The sequence below is a fragment of the Geotrypetes seraphini genome, chromosome 9 (assembly GCF_902459505.1).
Source record: "Geotrypetes seraphini chromosome 9, aGeoSer1.1, whole genome shotgun sequence".
NCBI lineage: Eukaryota > Metazoa > Chordata > Amphibia > Gymnophiona > Dermophiidae > Geotrypetes > Geotrypetes seraphini.
The window spans coordinates 9,133,673-9,149,988 of record NC_047092.1 but is presented as its reverse complement, the minus strand read 5'-3'; the positions used below and the strand labels follow the sequence as shown (position 1 = coordinate 9,149,988).

The following is a 16,316-nucleotide window of genomic DNA, read 5'->3' as shown; positions in this document are numbered from 1 at the left end:
TTCTGTCGGATTCAATCACCAACACTGGTGATAGATAGCGCTGCCCTTTTTCTGGTCTAATGGAGGAGCAGGGATCCTGTGTGTGCAACGATGGCTCCCATAAAATCGTGGTCATTATAAATTTTATAATGACATTGGTGGTGGTTATTGAGCACAAAACAAAAGGAATTGACCCCAAAATTTCCACAAAGAAGAAAATCCAGAGAAAACCAAAAAAACTCTGTGGAGTGACGATGTTCCCAAATGGACTTTATTTGAAAGTATCAAAGTTCCAAAGGTACACTAAAATCATCCACATAAAATAATTCCATCCACATAAAAGTAAATCATCCACATAAGAGCCTTAAAGGACCTAGTCCGCTAGGGATACAGGACCCAACACAGTCCGCGTTTCGACAAAAAGTCTTCTTCAGGGGTCCCTGGGGGTCCTATAAAGGTGTGTATGTGGGAAACAATTGTGTGGTGAACCGGAAGTGAGACACTGCTTGCATTTGCAATGGAAAAGGGGCACAACACACAAACATTATTAATGAATTTGTAAGTTACTAGAAAAATTTGTGCAAAGCACTAGGATTAAGATATAACCTTAGTAATAAATAGGTCATTTACACACATAAATGATTAAAATATTTTACCGCTAAAGCATGTGCACCCCCTATAGAATTACCTCCCAAATGTGTAAAATAATTTTTCAATAATTCTCAAAGACCTCAATCCAACTCATGTTTCTATATTCTTTTTGTGTTGGTATACCAAAGAGCCTACTTGACTTCAAATTTCACTATCACTTCTACCCAATTAGGGTGCTGCTCCTCAACACTCCCCTGGAGGCACACCTAGCCAATCAGCCAATCAATGAATATACATGAGATGGAGTTGCATATATTTATTTATTGGTTTGTTTGTTTTCTCTCACGTTCTCCCCAACGAGCTCAGAAGAAGTTACAGGTTAACATACATAGAATGGTCTCCAATATATGCAGATTTATCTTATGCCCATTCATTGGCCTAATCTTGAAAACCCAACTGGCTAGGTGTGCCGCCACGCTAACGTTAAGAGACAATGAGTTAGCAAACCTCTGGGGATGTCCCAGGCCTTCTAGAATCCTGTAACTCCATCGTTAGGCTATTCCATGGATCTTCCATCCTTTCCACGAAGAACTATCCCCTAGGTCAGGGGTAGGCCATTCCGGTCCTCGCGAGCCGGAACCAGGTCAGGTTTTCAGGATATCCACCATGAATATGTATGAGATGGATTTGCATGCACTGCCTCCTTGAGATGCAAATCTATCTCATGCATATTTATTGTGGATATCCTGAAAACCTGACTTGGCTCCGTCTCTCGAGGACCGGAATTGCCTACCCCTGCTCTAGGTCTATCTCGTTGGGATTCACACCATGACTCCTTGTTCCAGATCTTCATTTTCAGTGTTTGTGGCCTCTGCATTTTCTGTAGATTTAGAGACATTTAATTGTCCCTATTATACTCCTCTTCAGTGATACAGAATTCCATTGTTACACATTGTAACCTGTTGCCTTTGTTCTTCTTTCCTTCTCCTCTTATGTATGATTTAATGGTTCTCTTCGACATTTTCCAACCGCAGGAATTCTACAAGCAAATATCGACTCCTCTTCTCCGCAACATTGTGATGCAGTACGCGGGGGGCGCCATCAGCGACGTCACTCAGAACAATTTCAATAACTATTTTAAGGGATCCGAGCTCGTCGTAGCAGGGAAAGTCGAGCCGGAGAGCATGCAAGTTTTAGAGAGCATCATCCGAGCTGGTGCCGTAAGTTTGGTTTCTTTATACATTGCTGTTTTCTTTCCCGTACGTTGGTGCTAGAAGTGGCCACGCCTCAGTTGTCCTGATTCAACAAACTTTTCAAAAGTCAGGGAGACGTCTGGCTTTCCACACGTTGGAAGTGAAAGAACAGATGTGACATTCCACAGCAAAAGTCTGAATTCAAAAAGCAGTATCACCTTTTGCTCATGGTCAAACACACTAGCCTCAAAAGCTCAAGGCTGGATATTAGGAAATACTGCACCCCCCCTCCCCGCTCCCCCCCCCCCCCCCCGAAGAACATCATCAAAACCTTTTGTAGGAAACCTTACTACAAAGATTGCATGCAATAAGGAACATAAGAACATAAGAATTGCTGCTGCTGGATCAGACCAGTGGTCCATCATGCCCAGCAGTCCGTTCACGTGGCAGCCCCCAGGTCAAAGACCAGTGCTCTAAATGAGTCCAGCTTCACCTGCGTATGTCCTAATTTAGAAGGAACTTGTCCAATTTTGTCTTGAATCCCTGGAGGGTGTTTCCTACTACAACAGACTCCAGAAGAGTGTTCCAGCTCTCCACCACTCTCTAGGTGAAGAAGAACTTTCTTACGTTTGTAGGAATCTATCCCCTTTCAACTTTAGAGCGTACCCTCTCGTTCTCTCTACCTTGGAGAGGGTGAACAATCTGTCTTTATTTGCTAAGTCTATTCCCTTCAGTATTTTGAATGTTTCGATCATGTGATACTTCTCTTTGAACAAGATCACCCTCATTATAAGAGTAACATGATATTAGGATGTAAAACTGTAGTAGTCATCTCTAGGCCAGGAGAATCAATTCAAATTCAATTTCTAATACTTTTCCAGGATAGAGTTGAGTTTGACGTATGAGTAATTAGTGAAGAAGAACAAACTGAATCCAGTTCTAGCTCTGTAACTCTTTGGAAACATTCAAGTCCAAACATATGGTTGGTGAAAAAATATGGCAATGGAAATCTTATCCTAGTGCTAAATAACTTTGATTGAATTTTAGTAGATTATTTCCTACTTCACTCCATATAAATGCAGGTGATCAAATATTCAGAAGTATAAATACATTTTGATAGGCGTTACTGAAAGCGAAAAATTGCTAAACTTTCTGTGAGATTTATTGCCAGTGTGTAGAAAAGCTCTGTACTTTTGAAATAATTATTAGATTTAAGACACTTTGAGACTCGGGCATTAAAAAGTGCAATATAACACAACCAATAATGTTCCGAACTCCTTCTGCATTACCAACTACTCCTTAGCAAATTAGAAAATGTTCATACTATTCCTTAAGTACTCCTTAATAACTTATCATAACAATTCTTATGTAATCCGTCTTGAACCGCAAGGTAAAGGCAGAATAGAAATCACTAATGCGAGATTTGGGTTTTGTTTTGCAAAGCACCTTAGAGAAAGCTGCTTCGTCAATGGAACTTACATCTGTCATGAGACAGGAGGCAAGGGAGGGATAATGCATGTAGGAGATGATGGAGTCAATTGCTGTGCTACCCTTTAATGCAGTGGTTTACTCCAGATTTTCCTTCTAATTTGGGACAAAATATTAGCACAGGGTAATCGCCATAAACCCACAGTACAGAATAGTTAAGATCTGGAACGCATTGCCAGAGGTTGTGGTAAAAGCCAATAGCGTAGCTGGTTTTAAGAAAGGTTTGGACAAATTCCTGGAGGAAAAGCCCATAGTCTGTTATTAAGGCATGGGGGAAACCTCTGCTTGCCCTGGATCAGTAGCATGGAATATTGCTATTCCTTGGGTTTTGGCCAAGTACTAGCCGTGAGAATGGGCTTCTGGACTTGATGAACCATTGGTCTGACCCAGTAAGGCTATTCTTATGTTCTTATAAAATCTTGATCCTGATGAAAAAAATACACTAAAATCTAAGGCACTTTTTACTCTGCGTGAAATGCCCACTTTAATCAGAGAAGTCAAAGATAACGTGATATTGGACCACAGAATATCGACTTTCAAATTTCCAAATGCTTTTGTGATTCTTTATGGCATACCTACACAACTGGTGTATAAAAATGTGTTTTGTGATGTTATATTTGCCATCACGATGTAGGCAAACATGGATTTGATGATGACCACCATAGCCGAAACAGAAGCTTTGGCAGATTTCCTGGCTGAAAGTAAACATTCGTTTTCCGATTTCGCCAAGCAATACTGGGCTCAACTTACCATAAAACAACTCCTGGCAGAAAGGTGAGAGGACTCCATGACACCGTTATATATCTACCTTTCACGTTGAATTCAACCATAAGGTTAGCCTGTAGTTTATCGTGTCGACCTACTGTTTTGGAAAATGCCACTTTCTGGTGAAGAAGATTCAGTCTGGTACAGAGTCTCGTGTGTTCTATGACTCCCATCACAGGAACCTGGCTCCGACTGCAGCCGAAAAAAGGAACATTACAAAGACGATTCTACAGCTTTCGATCGATCATCACGTAGTGACGCCACTAACGGCCATGCTGATCGAGAGCGCCAATGGCGATGAGAGGATGTTGGCAGATTCTCCTAGAGATGCCAGGTCAGGCTGTTGCCCAGGTCAGTGGTTATCCTTCATATCTTCCTTTTCTGAATGTTTTTCTTTCTGCTACAAAAAAAGTGCATTTGCTTTAAGGCCTGGCTGGATCACAAGAGCTGCTCACACTGTATTGTTGGGGGTTTTTTTGGGTGTTTTTTTTTTTAATTCTTTATTCATTTTAAAAATCTTTCACCAAGTGTACAATGAAACAAGGCACTTGCATATCTTATATTATAATCTAAACATATAAATGTAACCCAAACCCCACCCTCCCTCAAAACCCTTCATTCATGTAACGAAACATATCTTTGTATCCCTCCCCCCTCCTGTTATTATATGATGTCTGACTAATAGGAAAATGACATTTAATCATGACAAAAAGACGCTAATGGCTCCCATATTTTAATAAAATTATTATAATTTCCATTTTGTGATCTTTCCATTCTATATATGTGGCACAATGAATTCCACCAAAAATTAAAGTTCAACCTAGTATGATCTTTCCAGTTATTAGTAATATGTTGGATGGCAACTCCAGTCATGATCATTAAAAGTTTATTATTACATGATGATATCTGACTCTTTTTTCTCATATACATTCCAAATATCACAGTATCATAAGATAACGCTACATGGTTTTCCAATAAACAATTTATTTGATCCCAGATTGAATTCCAAAAGGCTAAAATATGAGGGCAGTAGAATAAAAGATGGTCCAAAGTCCCTACCTCCGACTTACAATGCCAGCATCTATTGGACAAAGTACTATTTAACTTTTGTAATCTAACTGGGGTCCAAAAAGCTCTATGTAACAAAAAAAAAAACAAGTTTATCTCATAGACGCTGACATTGTACATCTCATTCTCCAAGACCAAATTTGTGGCCATTGAGATGCTGAAATCTGATGTTTAATCTCAATGCTCCAAATATCCCTCAGACCATTTTTAGGGTTTTTTTTTAACCAAATTACTAATAGTTTTATACCACTGTGCGGCCTGGTGACCCAGAAAGTCTGCCTGAAAACACAAGAAGTCCAAACTGGATTGAGTATTAAGATTTTTCCACTCAGGGAACCCCGCCTGAATGGCCTGCTTCAATTGCAACCATCGAAAATATTGTGATTTATGAAGCCCAAATTTATGTATTGCATTGTGCTATCAATTGGTGGCTACCCCAAGCTTGATAGAAATTTATAACATGGCAGTAATCAGGAAATGATTGAAATTTAGACAATGGCTGCCATCATCCTTCCACCGAGCTTCAAGGCTATTGCCCAAAGAATTCAGAATGTCTGTGGGAGTGAACGATGAGCGAATATTTGGCCAACACCGGAGCTTTAATTCCCAGCTCTGAAGATGGCTTTGGTTAGGTGAGGTGTGGCCTAGTGGTAGACCTGCTGCCTCAGCACCCTCAGGTTGTGGGATCAAATCCCAGCACTGCTGTGTGTGCCCCTGGAAAAGTAGCTTAATCCTCCATTGTCCCAGCTCTTTTCAATCTTTCCGTAAATCTTTAAAAACGTGTCTGTTTGCTAAACATTTTGAAAATTAATCCTCTTGTATTTTAGCTTATTTTTTTAACTTATTGTTAATCGCATCGAGCTTCCTCTGGTTGAAGACCCGATATACAAAGTTAAGTTTTAGTTAAAGCACTCTGATGAAGTTCAACGTTGAGAAATGTAAAGTACTACATGTGGGAAGTAGAAACCCGAGGTACAGCTATACGATGGGAGGGATGTTATTGACTGAGAGTACCCAAGAAAGGGACTTGGGGGTAATGGTGGACATGACAATGAAGCCGACGGGACAGTGCGCAGCGGCCACTAAGAGAGCGAATAGAATGCTAGGTATAATCAAGAAGGGTATTACAACCAGAACGAAAGAAGTTATCCTGCCGTTGTATCGGGCGATGGTGCGTCCGCATCTGGAGTACTGCGTCCAATACTGATCGCCGTACCTTAAGAAGGATATGAGTTCAGAGGAGAGCGACATGTCTGATAAAAGGTTTGGAAAACCTTTCATACGCTGAGAGATTGGAAAAACTGGGACTCTTTTCCCTTGAGAAGAGGAGACTTAGAGGGGACATGATAGAGACTTATAAGATCATGAAGGGCATAGAGAGAGTAGAGAGGGACAGAAAGAGAGAGAGAAAGGGAGAGAGACAGAAATAGACAGAGAGAGAAAGAGAGAGAGATATAAAGAGAGAGAGAGAAAGATTGGAGAAACTGGGTATCTTTTCCCTTGAGAAGAGGAGACTTAGAGGGGATATGATAGAGACTTATAAGATCATGAAGGGGATAGAGAGAGTGGAGAGGGACAGAGAGAGAGAGCTAGAAAGAAAGAGAGAGAGAAAGGGAGAGAGACAGAAATAGACAGAGAGAAAGAGAGAGAGAGATATATATATAGAGAGAGAAAGATTGGAGAAACTGGGTCTCTTTTCCCTGGAAAAGAGGAGACTTAGAGGGGATATGATAGAGACTTATAAGATCATGAAGGGCATAGAGAGAGTAGAGAGGGACAGATTCTTGAAACTTTCGAATAATAAAAGAACAAGAGGGCACTCGGAAAAGTTGAAAGGGGACAGATTCAAAACCAATGCTAGGAAGTTCTTCTTTACCCAACATGTGGTGGACACCTGGAATGCGCTTCCAGAGGGCGTAATAGGGCAGAGTACGGTACTGGGGTTCAAGAAAGGATTGGACAATTTCCTGCTGGAAAAGGGGATAGAGGGGTATAGATAGAGGATTACTGCACAGGTCCTGGACCTGTTGGGCCGCCGCGTGAGCGGACTGCTGGGCACGATGGACCTCAGGTCTGACCCAGCGGAGGCATTGCTTATGTTCTTATGTGTTATCACAAAAAAAAGTGGTATTCAAGTCCCATTCCTCTTTCCCTGCTTGTGACCTGGGTTGGCCTTCAGTCTGTCCCAGTATGGCAATTGTTATCTGGGGTCAGTAACCAGGAAAGTTGCAAAGAACCTTTATGTTCTCACATCACAAAGTTAATATTGTATTCCCTAACTGTAATCTCTTCTGCCAATTGCTACATGCTCTTATTTAAAATAATAGGCATCTTAATGATTTGGTAGATTTCCAGTGTGCTGTTAGAGCTAATTTGTTTATTACAGCATAAAAATTGAAGGTAGTGACAGCAGACATGAGGGTTTGGTAGCTGGGGAGGGTACGGACCAGAAGATATGTTAGTATTGCTTTATCTGTATTTTATACGTGTTTTTTGTTAACCTGCTTTGGTTATTCTTCAGTTAGGCAGGCTAAATAGTCAATATAAATGATTATTTCTAGATCTCTATCTAGCTATAATTATTAAATCCCATTTAAAGTTAAGCTTATTGAATTTTCTTGAGTGCATATTAACAGAGCTGATTATTCCTGAAAGATATGCAAATGGAAATTATGTGGATCTCTTCATTAACAAACACATTTCAGGAATCATTCAAAATGAGTTTAGCAATCTGATCAGCTGTTCAAGAAAAACCCCAAACCTAGAACAAGACAGTAGCTTCTCACAAAGATGAACAAGGCAATGCCTCTAGAGGGCAGCACTTTTCAGGATTGAGCCACTTACCTTCTAATTACGATACAGAAATTCAGAAGACCTTGTAGAAATATAAGATATTTGAACTTCAAATGATGAAACACTTCAAAACTAAAATAAAAGACTTACTAAGACTTGGAGTGTTTTAACTCACTCACTAAAAGAGATATTTTGCTGTCTCTGTCACCTATGCTAACACATCACCATAAGAACATAAAAATAGCCTTTCTGGGTCAGACCAATAGCCTGTTTTCACGGTGGCCAATCCAGGTCACCAGTACCTTGCCAAAACTAAGGAGTAGCAACATTCCATATAGAATCCCAAAGAATAGCAAGATTCCGGAATCCCAGAGAGTAACAAGATTCTAGAATCCCAAAGTGTAGCAACATTCCATATAGAATCCCAAAGAATAGCAAGATTCCGGAATCCCAGAGAGTAAGAAGATTCTAGAATCCCAAAGTGTAGCAACATTCCATATAGAATCCCAAAGAATAGCAAGATTCCGGAATCCCAGAGAGTAAGAAGAAACTAGAATCCCAAAGTGTAGCAACATTCCATATAGAATCCCAAAGAATAGCAAGATTCCGGAATCCCAGAGAGTAAGAAGATTCTAGAATCCCAAAGTGTAGCAACATTCCATATAGAATCCCAAAGAATAGCAAGATTCCGGAATCCCAGAGAGTAAGAAGATTCTAGAATCCCAAAGTGTAGCAACATTCCATATAGAATCCCAAAGAATAGCAAGATTCCGGAATCCCAGAGAGTAACAAGATTCTACAATCCCAAAGAGTAGCAACATTCCATAGAGAATCCCAAAGAATAGCAAGATTCCGGAATCCCAGAGAGTAACAAGATTCTACAATCCCAAAGAGTAGCAACATTCCATGCTACCGATCCAGGGCAAGCAGTGGCTTTCCCCGTGTCTTTCTCAATAACAGACTATAGACTTTTCCTCCAGGAAATTGTCCATTCCCTCCCTCCCCCCCCCCCCCCAATCACTGCAATATAATCTACGATTCACTTGTAAGTTCCGGCATCATTATTTGCTTTGACTTGCTCATTTTAATTTGATCTGATGATAGGAATGTAGCTCCCTAAAGCTAGTTAGGAAATGCTTTAACTTGGCCCAATAAAAATATCTCATCGTATATATTTTGTTTATTTATGTAATTTTTAGACATGCAAGTGGAAATCTCCAAAGAGGGAAACAGTTAAAACCTGTCTGATAGGTTCCATGAATTTGTTTTTGAGTTTCTGTCATGATATTTAACAGGAGAGGTGTGGTATAGTGGTTGGAGGTGCTGCCTCGGCACCCTCAGGTTGTGAGTTCAATCCCAGCCCATGAGAATGGGCAAGTCACCTAATCCTCCATTCCTCCCGGGTACCACAATTACCCCCTCCTTTACTAACATGTAGCACGGGTTTTTGCATTAGTAAAGGAGGGGGTTAGATTGTGAGCCTGCCAGAATAGATAGAGAAAATACTTGATTACTATTCAATTATAAACCACTTGGGAGATATGATTAAAGTCTGCAAAAGCCTGAGTGGAGTAGAATGGGTACAATTGGATCGATTTTTCGCTCCATCAAAAATTACAAAGACTAGGGGGACACTTGAAGTTACAGGGAAATACTTTTAAAAACAATTGGAGGAAAGTTTTAGTTAAGCTCTGAAACGTGTTGCCAGAGGATGTGGTAAGAGCGGATAGCGTAGCTGGTTTTAAAAAAAGTTTGGACAAGTTCCTGGAGGAAAAGTCCACAGTCTGTTATTGAGAAAGACATGGGGGAAGCCACTGCCCTGGATCGTTAGCATGGAATATTGCTACTTCTTGGGCTTTGGCCAGGTACTAGGGGCCTGGATTGGCCACCGTGGCTACTGGGCTTGATAGACCATTGGTCTGAGCCAGTTAGGCTATTCTTATGTTCTTATGGGTGAATCTCTTCATGAAAACACAGTTAATAAATCCCAATAAATAAAAAATCATCAAAAGATAGTCACACAAATTTTTCCCCATTCCAATCCCAGTGAGTTCTTTTCCTGTCCCTGCCCCATCCCTGCAAGCTCCATCCTCATCTGCAGAAGCCTCAAACACTTTAACATCGTAAGTAGCAACATTCTAGAGCTCAGATTGTGATGTCATAATGCCTCATTCCACCAATGCCTAAGCTCCGTCCTCATCTGCACAAGCCTCAAACACTGTAAAATCATAAGTAGCAACATTCTAGAGCTCAGATTGTGATGTCATAATGCCTCATTCCACCAATGCCTAAGCTCCGTCCTCATCTCCATAAGCCTCAAACACTTTAAAATCATAAGTGTTCGAGGCTTGTGCGGTTAAGGCAGAGCTTACAGAAATGGGGCAGCGACAAAACTCGCAGGGCGGAGCAGGGAAATTGAGTTCCTGCGGGGACGGGGACAATTTTGCCCTCGTGCCATTCTCTAGTTCACACTCCAGACTGCTAAATCAATAAGGTAAAGGGCAGCTGTCTACCACCCTTTGTTCCAGCCCATCAGGTTACCTAGAACAAGACTGAGAATTCTTCTTAGTTCCGAGGGAAAAAATAGTTTATCTACCGATTTGAAAAATTATGTCACTGTAATTTAAAAACATAGTAAATGACAGCAGATAAAGACCTGAATGGTCCATCCAGTCTGCCCATTAGTTATTCTCATTAAAAATACATGATTAAATTAACTTGTCTCTTCTTTGCTATTTCTGGGCCATAGACTAAAGTCTACTTGGTATTGTCCTAGGTTCCAGCTGCTGAAGTTGACCTCTAAGCTCACTCCGGCCTATCCAACCATCCCGTTGTTTGCAGGACATCTACTATAATTTGTTCTACATCTTCCTTGTAACAGGTTCCACCGTTTTCGGCACAAAAACCACAAGCATTGTTCCATCCTGGGCACAACCCACAGAAAAAACAGACACCCTACTATCAGCTGAGAAGGGTCCAGTGGCTGAATCTACACCACCACCACAACGGGCACGCATAACAGAAGGTAGGATTGAGCAGCCTACAATATAAATAAAAATACAAAAGCCATTTACCTAAAATCCAATCCACCTAAAACAACCCCCAAAATGTACAGTACAAGGGCCCACTGAAAAGTTCTCAGCCCAACCAAGAAGAGAATGATGTGGAGCCAGGAAACCTAGTGGCAAGAAAAGTGTGAAATAACTTCTTTTTCTTTCAATGAAAAGTGTGGAATACCTTGTAAGTTTCCTGGCTCCACATCATCCTCTTCTTGGTTGGGCTGAAAACTTCTCAGTGACCCCTCCTACTGTGATGTCATAATGCCTCATTCCACCAATGCCTAAGAGCCAACCTCGTTGGTGATGTCACAATGGCTTGGTTTCCCTCTACTTCTGCCCCTTTACTAGATGCATTTGCCACATTGAAACAAAGCGTCAAGAAAAGTGTGGAATAACTTGTAGGTTTCCTGGCTCCACATCATTCTCTTCTTGGCTGGGCTGAGAAATAGTCAGTGCTGTTAATTATTCATGTGCAATGCATGTAATGTAATGTAATGTAATGTAATTTATTTCTTATATACCGCTACATCCGTTAGGTTCTAAGCGGTTTACAGAAAATATACATTAAGATTAGAAATAAGAAAGGTACTTGAAAAACTCCCTTACTGTCCCGAAGTATTCATGATATGTTCCAATATTCATGGATATACTTACTATTGAGGCAGTTGATTCAGCAAAACTAGTGGATCACATCATGGTTTGGTTTTAGCCCAAAAAAAGGACTTTGATGCTTTGTCAGTAGAAATGACTTTTCAGCTTCCTGGAATGTGATCAAACCGTCGTATTTATCTACGATCCCAACCCTCTTGAGAAATGCAATTGTTGCAATCTGGTAAAACTGATTTCCTTAGTGCATTTGAGAACATAAAAATTTGTTTTTAACTTGGTCCTGGCTGAAATTTGAACTCTGCCCGTCTCCATCTCCATTTAAACCTTGTGATTTTCTCTTCCCCTTTCTTCTATGTGATTTCATCATGGAGATATTGGCTTACATGATTCAGTGGTGGCTTTTATGAGGTTTTTTTTAACTTTCTGTTTTTCGTTGTGCCTCTTCTCTTGTATTGTAGTTGACAGTGACCCACACTTCATTATTCACTTGCCAAAAAGCCAGAAGGACATCTGCTTCAATATTGATTCGACTCCTGGAAATATTCTGAACTTGGTATCAGATCCAGATTTAGGTAAGAGTGAAACAGAGAGAGAGAGAGAGAGAACGATTATAATGATCACAGGCTAAGAGAAAATAAATCAAATGAGAGTGAACCAAGGAAACTAAGTGGTGAGGGTAGATGCTAGGGTCCACCTTGGGGGTCAGCGCTCAAGAAAAAGATCCGGGTGTCATCGTGGAGAATACACTGAAACTTTCTTTTCAATGTGCGGCGGCAGCCAAAAATGCAAACAAAATGCTAGGAATGATTAGCAAAGGGATGGTAAACAAGACTAAGAATGTTATAATGCCCCTGTATCGCTCCATGATGCGACCTCACCTGGAGTATTGCATTCAGTTCTGGTTGCCTTACCTCAAGAAAGATTTAGCGGCACCAGAAAAGGTTCAAAGAAGAGCAACCAAGATGATAAAGGGGACGGAACGCCTCTCGTATGAGGAAAGACTAAAACAGCATGGAAAAGAGACGGCTGAGGGGACACGAAAAGAAAAACAATGACGAAAAAACTTTGCACTGTGCAATGTAAATGTTCAACAAAAGTGAGGTAGCACCAAAATGGAACTACAGTACTCCCTCAAAATTCATGGGGGTTCTATTCCAGGAACCCCCGCGAAGTTTGAAAAACTGTCTGTCAAAAGGCAGGAGAGGCAGGGGAGGGCAGCTGGAGCGTCGGCGGGTGAAGAAAGTCACTTGCGGTCTGCTCCGACCGCCTCTTCCTGTAGTAAAGTCGGGCTACACCAGTCGGGAGCCGCTTTGACACGCAGCTCCTGATTGGTGTAGCCCGACTTTACTATAGGAAGAGGCGGTCGGAGCAGACCGCGAATGAGTGAGTCAGCGATTCGCGGGGGGACACTGTATAACTATGTTTATATTATTCGCTGACTTTGAGCAAAAAAGACCTCAGACTCCCATCGAACTCTCTCACCTATGGCTACTGAGTGGGATATCCTCGATCCTTGGTCGGAAAAACCTCCATATAATACGTACAATGTGTCAAAAGAGTATGACTTATCGTGAACGGTCCTGAACCCAACGGGATCTTCAGGGGATCAGAAGATGAAACTTGCTGTTCTGAGGAACCAACCATCCAAAGAGTGGCGGAGCGAGAGTGAGTGGCGCCCCTCCCCGCCCTCATCTCCCTCCCTCGCTCCTTCCCCACCCCCAGTGCTGCGCGTGTGTTTCCCTTCCCTTCCCCCACACCTCTAGTTGTTCGCTGCCGTGACCAACAACATCAATGTGCTCCTCACGACCGCGTCTTCTCCCTGTGAAGTCACCTCCTATGCGCGGCGGCCAGAAGTGACATCAGAGGGAGCTGATGAGGTCGCAAGGAGCACGTTGACGTTGTTACTCACGGCGGTGAACAACTACAGGTGTGGGGGAAGGGAATGGGGGTGTGCGGTGGGGGGAGGAGCGGGAAGAGGTGGGGGGTGGAGAGGAGGAGGGGTGCAGGCGCCCCCACCATGATGTTCCCCGGGGTGGACTACCCAACCCCCCTTCCACTCCATCCAATATGCGCCTAATAAATCATGAAGCATCATAAACGGTCGTCTAATTTCTAAAATGATGAAATCTTATATTAATCATTCCAAAATCTAAATGTAACCTTAACTGAAAAATGGTGAAATCATAGCAACCCCGGCACTGATTTGTATTCATAATATAAAACATTGCTCTGTTTAGTATCAGTCTAACATCTAATTCAATCAACGACTCTCGTTGTATTATCCTGAGGAAATACTTTTTTACAGAAAGGGTGGTAACTGCTTGAAACAGTCTCCCAGAAGAGGTGGTGGAGACAGAGACTGTCTCTGAATTCAGGAGGGCCTGGGATAGGCACGTGGGATCTCTCAGAGAGAGAAAGAGATAATGGTTACTGTGGATGGGCAGACTAGATGGGCCATTTGGCCTTTATCTGCCGTCATGTTTCTATAATCATAAAGCTCTATGACCTCACAATGCAGGTATAAAGAGTCGTAGCCAATAGGAAGAGGAGATGCAAATGTTAAGAGTCTTAGCCAATAGGGAAAGGAGGAGATAATGGTTACTGCGGATGGGCAGACTAGATGGGCCATCTGGCCTTTATCTGCCGTCATGTTTCTATTACCATAAAGCTCTATGACCTCACAATGCTGGTACAAAGAGTCTTAGCCAATAGGAAGAGGAGATGCAAATGTTAAGAGCCTTTGCCAATAGGGTGAGGAGGAGATGGTAGATGTTGCAGATGGGCAGAATGGATGGGCCATTTGGCGTTTATCTGCCGTCATGTTTCTATATTTCTAAACCCACAACTAACAACCTATAAATCACATACACGCCTCTGTCTCTCTACATCTCTGTTCTCTTTTGGAGATGTACCGTTTGTTCACGGCATTGCTGGAATTTCAGTGAGACTGCTCTTTATTTTTCCTTTCTGTTCCCTCCTAGGAGTTGTTGTGAATGGACAGCTTGTCGGGGCAAAGCAAAGCAAGAACAGAAAACTAAGCACTTTCTTTGGCACCATTGGGTTTTACTTCAGGAACCAGAATTTAAAAATAGAAGTCAGTACAGAGAAGATAACGGTGAAAGATGACACATACAGCAGCATCCACTCGTGGTCTGAGACTAGCACCTTAGGTCATGGAAAGTAAGATTTTAAAGTCTATTTACTATAGAGATGCATTTCCTACATTTTTGTAGACTTTAGGTTTGTTTGGGGTTCTTCATGGCCCTGAGCTCATAATAATAATAATAATAATAATAATTTATTTTCTTGTATACCGCCCAACCAGTAGTTCTGGGCGGTTCACAAAAGGAAAATACTGAGAAATTTCAGCACATGGTACAGTTTCATAGAACACACTATCTATGTACGGTCAAAAATTATATAATAAAAGTAATACAATGTTAAAAACATTCAAGTACAATATTAAAAATTATTAAAATAGATAGTTCTAAGTCTAATAGAAACATAGAAACATAGAAGATGACGGCAGAAAAGGGCTACAGCCCATCAAGTCTGCCCACTCTGCTTACCCACCCCCTGTCTATGCCCTAATTTCCGTATCTGGCATTGTCATATTGACATAGGGACTCTGGATCATCTGTTGTATTTTTGTCCATTTATATTAATATTTTGGAAATCCATATGGGGACAAATTAATCTAGTTTTAGAGTCAAATATTCCATTAACATATGAGGCTATAATTTGTGGAACAATTTTACATGTTAAACCCACTTTAGATAAGTATAAAAGTCGTCTATTTTTAATTCTTACAGGTATAGCCATTCAATTGATTACAAGTAATTGGAAGAATCATGATAGAATAAATTATACTTTCTGGTGGGTGAATGTGTGTACTATATACAAATATGAACGAATTAATGCGGAATATAGGGGACTTAGTGGAATATTCAACAAAATTTGGTGCCCATTGACTACATTTGTACAAATATAATACTGTATTGTGTCTTACTTTTTTATTGGTTTATTTATCTTTACACATCCAGGGAGGGTGGGGGGTTGGGGGGGTTGGGAGGAATTATTGATAATGATATTTTAGGTAACTTGGTTTCATTTTATATTATTTACTTAGTTCTTATGTTATTACTATATGCAAAATAATGTAATTATTGAAGGATAGTTCTGTTATCTATATAGATATTAGTGTTATGACTGAATGCAATAATATACTGTTCTTTTATTTATATAACACTGTTCTTGTTTAAAAATCAATAAAGAATTATTTAAAAAAATTATTAAAAAATTAAAACATACTATGACAATAAGAATAGAAACAAAAGACCTCATTTAAATAAATCAAAATGAATATTCTTATTTGTTAAATAAATAGGTCTTTAATGATTTCCTGAATGTAAAGTAAGAATTAGATTGAACAATCATCGGACTTAGCCAGGAGTTCATCTTCCCAGATTGATACTCCAAAGTCCTGTCTAAAAAGGTCTTAAAACGACAGGCCTTTGGGGTAGGGAAGATGAACTTTCCAGAATTTCTAGTTCCTTTTGTTGAGTAAGAAAGTTTCAGATAGGGGGACAAATATGAGGGAGATAATCCAAAAAGCACCTTGTAACAAATGCATCCGAACTTAAAAAGCACTCTGGCCCCAAAAGGCAACTTGGTATAAAAAGGGTTAACATGATCATACTTTTTAAGATTAAAAATCAGGCGAACTGTAGCATTTTGCACCAACCGAAGTCTTAATAAAATCTTTTTAGGT

At 40.7% G+C, this 16,316-nt stretch overlaps 1 protein-coding gene across 1 annotated transcript in view; it reads left to right on the top strand.

Moving 5' to 3' along the window:
* ITIH2 (inter-alpha-trypsin inhibitor heavy chain 2) overlaps positions 1-16,316 on the top strand; it is a 63,129-nt gene that overhangs the window by 38,066 nt on the left and 8,747 nt on the right. The window contains exons 13-18 of the mRNA XM_033959025.1: positions 1,605-1,790; positions 3,886-4,025; positions 4,195-4,367; positions 10,759-10,902; positions 12,004-12,117; positions 14,527-14,725. Of these exons, the coding sequence (XP_033814916.1) occupies positions 1,605-1,790; positions 3,886-4,025; positions 4,195-4,367; positions 10,759-10,902; positions 12,004-12,117; positions 14,527-14,725 (956 nt within the window). The remainder of the gene's footprint in view (positions 1-1,604; positions 1,791-3,885; positions 4,026-4,194; positions 4,368-10,758; positions 10,903-12,003; positions 12,118-14,526; positions 14,726-16,316) is intronic.